General features: G+C 50.7%; 1 protein-coding gene across 3 annotated transcripts in view; it reads left to right on the top strand.

Moving 5' to 3' along the window:
* The first annotated feature begins 1894 nt into the window (after positions 1-1894).
* The window catches only part of ADAM12 (ADAM metallopeptidase domain 12), a 181692-nt gene continuing 177586 nt past the window's right edge, over positions 1895-6000 (top strand). For 2 of the 3 annotated variants that reach the window (XM_085582974.1, XM_021526349.4), the window contains exon 1: positions 3597-3756. In XM_085582974.1, coding sequence (XP_085439100.1) covers positions 3630-3756 — 127 coding nt within the window. In that variant the 5' untranslated portion in view covers positions 3597-3629. Of the gene's footprint in view, positions 3757-6000 lie in introns of all 3 variants that reach the window. The other variant, XM_085582973.1, reaches the window with a different exon arrangement.

Here is a 6000-nt window from a genome sequence, read left to right as displayed (position 1 = left end):
CCACACCCAGATGCGAGCTGAGAGCCGAGCTGCTTCGCCGTGACCTGCGGCGGTGACACGGTGACAAGTCAGGGCAGGGGGAGGCAGAAGGGTTCTGGTTCTGCTCGGGAACGGCAACAGGACAACAGGTGGGGATTAATGCAGGGCACAGTGCTGCAAGCATCTCCAATTCTCACATCCTCAGCCCAAAAAATGCCTGTTCCCTGTTTCCAAAGCGCTCCTGGGGGCAGCGAGGGCTGCGCAGTCCAGAGGTGCCCCTGGCAGATCTGGGAGATCCTTGTCACTTCATTCCTTGGACATTCCCCTGGGGACCTGGAGCTATTCCTGAGCACACATCCAAGCACAGAGGTGCTCCAGCTGCAGGATTTGCTCTCCCCAGCTTTTGGGTGATGCCTGGCTCGCTTTTCCTGCAGAGGCTCAAAGGCAAAAGCAAACCAAGCACCCAGCACGTGCCAGCCTCTGGCTGTAGAACAAAGTGCTGTGCTAGGTTCCCCTTGCCCAAGGAGGTAGAAATAAGGAGTAAAAAGAGGATTTAGCTGTTCTTATGCTGCTGCTACTGCAGGAGAGCCCTGAACTAGCACACAGTCCATTGAATGGTTTGGAAGGAAAAGCTTCTTGGAGTTGAAGAATAACAAAATATACACAGTAAGGAAGAAAAGGGGGGTAAAAATAAAATGGAAGGAAGCATAAAAAAGGAACAGCAAAAGCCAAAAAGGTAAAAAAATCCCCAAAAGCAGTGAGACAACTCCACACCTCCCCTCCCTCCATTCTTCTTTCCCCAAGAGTGCTGAAGAACAAAGAATGGATGGATGGATGGATGGATGATGGATGGATGGATGATGGATGGATGGATGGATGGATGGATGGATGAATGGATGATGGATGGATGGATGGATGGATGGATGGATGGATGGATGGATGATGATGGATGGATGGGGGATGGATGGATGGATGATGGATGGATGGATGGATGATGGATGGATGGATGGATGGATGGATGGATGGATGGATGGATGATGGATGGATGGATGGATGGATGGATGGATGGATGAATGATGGATGGATGGATGGATGGATGAATGATGGATGGATGGATGGATGGATGGATGGATGGATGGATGGATGATGGATGGGATGGATGGATGGATGGATGGATGGATGGATGAATGATGGATGGATGGATGGATGGATGGATGGATGGATGGATGAATGATGGATGGATGGATGGATGGATGGATGGATGGATGGATGAAGATGGATGAGGAAGGAAGGATGGATGGATGACCCATGGGAATAACATGGACAATCAGGGCTGTGGCCCCCTTTGAAGCAGCCACACAACCTGGATGCAATTTTCACCTCCTGCAGGGAAACTCGCCCTTGTTCTTCTGAGGTGGATAAACCAAGGCTTGTACAACTGACTGTGGGAGGTGTTTTGACATGAGGAAATAAAAGGGCAGGCCTGGCCTCTCCCTGCACTTCCCAGTGAAGCAGGGGCACTTCCATTACCTGCCCTGTGCCTGGAGGGTCTTTTTCTTTTCCAAGAGAATTTTGAACCAGAGGTGAAATTGTGCTGTTGTCCTCCAGTAGCAGCTGTAATTCAGTAGCATTCTTTCATGGATGTTAATAAAATATTTAGGGTTCTTTTGTGATAAATGATTGATTTATCAACTTCAAAATGGTAAAAGGCATAAAACCAGAATGGTAAAAGGTAAAAATTCCTTTTGTGGGGAGGAGGAGAAACTCTGATAATATTTACTTCATTCATGCTAATGAATGACCAAGATATAATTGGCTCCACATTCTCTGTTAGCAAATATTGTTACTCAGATAAAAGTACTACCACTGTAAAGAAAAGCCTTGTGGGATTACCAAACCCTATTTAGAAGTCTTTATTTCCCTTTAACTGTTTTTTTTTTTTTTTTTCATTTTAATGGGAAAAGTACCTTCAAAGACTAAAGATGTCTACATGGCTTTTATGGTGGCCTTCCACAAAGGAGTCTTCTGTTTGAATTTTAATGTTTTTAACCAATGTTCTGTGTGGAGCACACATATCCTTAATGAGAGAGTTGATGCAGTTCATTAGTTTATATTTGAGGGATGAAACATTGCTGAGTGTAGCTGTTAAACTGTAATTGATCATGGCTGAGTAGGCAAAATTTAGCATTTGGCTATTTAAAGTTACACATAGGCTAATCCCTGACTGCTCCCAAGGAGAGGGAATGCACACCATGAGGAAAATGTGAGGTGAGGCATCAGTGTAGGCAAAATTCAAATTTCTGAGCAACCTGAGGTTAGTGCTTGGGTCTGGTTTGGGCAGAGGGGCAAGAGGTGAAAGGTGCTTTTCAAATGTGAAGCTCAGCAGCTGATGAGAATCCTTTCTGCACATTTTTCATGATCCCAGCCCTTTTCCAGATTTATTTGTGCTGGCCTGACCTGGCATTACCACAGTTAGCCTGGATGGCTCAGAGATGCTGCCAGGGCACTGTGCCAGGCTCCAGTTTGGGAGCCACAGAGGTTGTACCCCTGGAATTTCTGGCTCATTTATCCCCAGAGCTGGTGAAAAGCATAGTCTGAATCACTGGGAATAATCAGCATCCTCTGCCCCAGAACAGCCCCAAATCTGTGCTTTCCAAACACCATTTTTCAGTGGGATTGCATGGCTCTTGTGCCTGCTGGCCTACAGACACATCTCAGAACACTTCTGCCAACAGTTTCATGCACAAGGAACATGGAGCCAAGCTGCAGAATTCAGCATCAACATCCAAACTGTGAGATTTGGGAAGAATTTTAGTAAATTAAAGCTAAAAACTGCACAATAAAAGTCTGTGAGGATCTTCAGAGTTAGATAATTTTCTTTTTCTGCTGCTCCACAGCAACATGTGGGCATTACATGTGTTGTGGTGGTACATTAAGGAGTAGATAATCTGCATTTGGTTATTCTCCCAGACAGTCAGAAATAATAATTTGAATGAGGGAGATTTTAAAAAATGCATCTGGCAACTCCGTGGGTGTGTTTTGTTGTTTGTTTTCTTTTTTTTTTTTACCCTTCTTTTAAAACCCCCACAATATAAAATAAGAACCGACACTAGGAAAAAAAAAAAAAAAAAAAAAACTGAAATAATTATGAAACCAATAAATAACCCCTGAGCTCTAATGTATACAGATGACTTTCCAGAGGTGGCAGGCAAAAAAAAAAAAACGAAATAAAAGGGGAAAAGTCGGGGAGCAGGGATGGGAGGGGAGACTCCAGAGCCCCCCGGGGCTGGGATCCTACAGAGGGGCTCAGATGTTCCAGGAGCGCAGGATTAGCTTTGATGCTTGCCAATACAACAACAACAAAAAAATACGAAATAGCCGACAGAAACCTATTTAAATAAAGGGGGAAACAATAAAAAAGGAAAGGAAAAAAAAAATCCAACTCCTTTTCTTTTTTTTTTTTTTTCCCTAAGCAGCCGAGCCCGGCTCATCAGCAGCTGAGGCAGGAGCAGGAGGGGTTTTGGAGTTAACTGCATGCAGGAAATCTCTCACATCCTGAGTCCCGGCTCGCTCCTCTCGGTAACTGTATATTATGGGGCTGCTCTCCAGCCCCAGCTGATGAAAGTTTGTCTCCCTCAGTCTGGGCTGCGATGTCAAAGCGCCTCCAGGCAGCGCAGCCGCGCTCCCCCCGTGCGCTGCCGCCGGCCCGGCTCCCCGCGCTGCTGCTGCTGCTGCTCGGCCCGGCCCGGCTGCTCTCGGCATCGCCCCGAGCCCGCGGTAAGTCCCGCACAGCCCCGGGGCTTTTCCCGGCGGGATCCCGGGCCCCCGAGCCGCTTCCAGCCGGGCGGGAGCAGAGCCGGGATGGGTCCGGAGCGGGCGGCCCGGCCGGGCACGGCGGAGCTGCGGGAGCGCCGCTGCTCCAGCGGCTCCGCGGGGATTTCCCTGGAAAAGTCCGTCCTGCGGCCCCCGGCACCCCCAAAGCCGCCGGTGGCATCCCCCGGCACCCCAAACCTGCTGCTCCCTTCTCTGCACCCCCAAACCTGCTGCTCCCCTCTCTACATCTCCATCCCCCGGCACCCCAAACCTGCTGCTCCCCTCTCTACATCTCCATCCCCCGGCACCCCAAACCTGCTGCTCCCTTCTCTGCACCCCCAAACCTGCTGCTCCCCTCTCTACATCTCCATCCCCCGGCACCCCAAACCTGCTGCTCCCTTCTCTGCACCCCCAAACCTGCTGCTCCCCTCTCTACATCTCCATCCCCCGGCACCCCCAAACCCGCCGGTGGCATCCCCCGGCACCCCCAAAGCCGCTGGAGTCATTCCCCGGCACCCCAAACCTGCTGGTCCTTTCTCTGCACCCCCAAACCTGCTGCTCCCCTCTCTACATCTCCATCCCCCCGCACCCCAAACCTGCTGCTCCCTTCTCTGCACCCCTATCCCCCAGCACCCCTAAATCTGCTGCACCCCCAAACCTGCTGCTCCCTTCTCTGCGCCCCTATCCCCCAGCACCCCTAAATCTGCTGCACCCTCAAAACTGCTTCTTCCTTCTCTGCGCCCCCAAACCTGTTGCTCCCTTCTCTACACCCCCATTCCCCCGCACCCCCAATCCTGCTGTTCTCTTCTCTGCACCCCAAACCTGCTGCTCCCTTCTCTGCACCCCCAGATCTTCTGCTCCCCTCTCTACACCCCCATTCCCTGGCACCCCAAACTTGCTGCTCCCTTCTCTATGCTCCCATTTCCTGGCACCCCCAAACCTGCTGCTCCGTTCTCTACACCCCCATCCCCCAGCACCCCCAAACCTGCTGTTCTCTTCTCTGCACCCCAATCCTGCTGCTCCCTTCTTTGCACCCCCAAACCTGCTGCTCCCTTCTCTGCACCCCCAAACCTGCTGCTCCCTTCTCTGAACCCCCATTCCCTGAGACCCCCAGTCCTGCAGCTTCCTTCTCTGCACTCCAAACCTGCAGCTTCCTTCTCTGCACCCCCAAACCTGCTGCTCCCTTCTCTGTGCCCCCATTTCCTGGCACCCCCAAACCTGCTGCTCCCTTCTCTACATCCCCATTCCCTGGCACCCCAAACCTGCTGCTCCCCTCTCTGCACCCCTATCCCCCAGCACCCCCAAACCTGCCGCTCCCATCCCGGGGACCCCCCTGTTGTGCTCACTCGGGGGTGCCCTGCAGGGTCCCGGGGAGAAGGGTACGGGTGGGGTGTTTGGAAATTCTCCTCCCATGCATCCCCTCCGAACAGCCCTCGGGGCTGAATTCGAAGGTCTGGGAGTCTTGTCAGAGTTTGGGCTCTGTTTCCAGCTGGGGAAAATTGCTCGGAAAAGCCAAATAGTGCTGGTAAAAGCGTCCTGGCTGGGTAAAAGTTTTTCTGCGTTCATTCAAAGCCAGCTCTAGGCGGGGATGCAGCTGTGGAGCGCTGTGCTGTCCGTGTTCTATGGATGGGGAACAGCCTAGGAAGGAATTGTCTCTCCCTACAGCAAATTTGGGGTTTATTCTGGAATCCTCAGAGCGCCCAGGTCTTCTCTCTTCGTTAAGCAGCTGACAGTGCATAATTGATGTGAGAGAGGAAAAGAAATTCTCTATGAATACATTTAACAGCACCGAGGGGTGCCTGTGTCCCTGAGTGTTACTACAGACTCGTGTGGTTGGTCTTTTTATGTCTTTTTTTTTTTTTTCCCCATTGTAACTTGAAGCTTTGTAAATATTTGCTTATCTTCAAATGTATTGCCAGCGACTTTCGCTGGGGCTTTGGCTCTGAACTTGTTAAAAGATGGGGAGATACTTTAGCACATGGAAATCCCAAAGGGGGAAAGGACAAGGTGTTGCCTTTGATCAAGCACCTGGAATTTATCTTAATGGATTAGCAGGAGTTGAAGCTTTGCCTTTGGGAGGGGTCTTGATTTCTCTTTGGTGTTTTTGCACCAAATCTGTGGGTTTGGGGTGAAGACTGCAGAAATTCCCGGGCAGATGAAGACAAATAGGTGCCCTGTGGCTGTTCCCTTTTCGTGGGGAAAGGAAGG

The sequence above is a fragment of the Lonchura striata genome, chromosome 6 (genome assembly GCF_050655825.1).
Source record: "Lonchura striata isolate lonStrDom1 chromosome 6, ASM5065582v1, whole genome shotgun sequence".
Lineage (NCBI taxonomy): Eukaryota > Metazoa > Chordata > Aves > Passeriformes > Estrildidae > Lonchura > Lonchura striata.
Note: the sequence above shows the minus strand (reverse complement) of the source record. Positions and strands in the feature narration are given on the sequence as shown.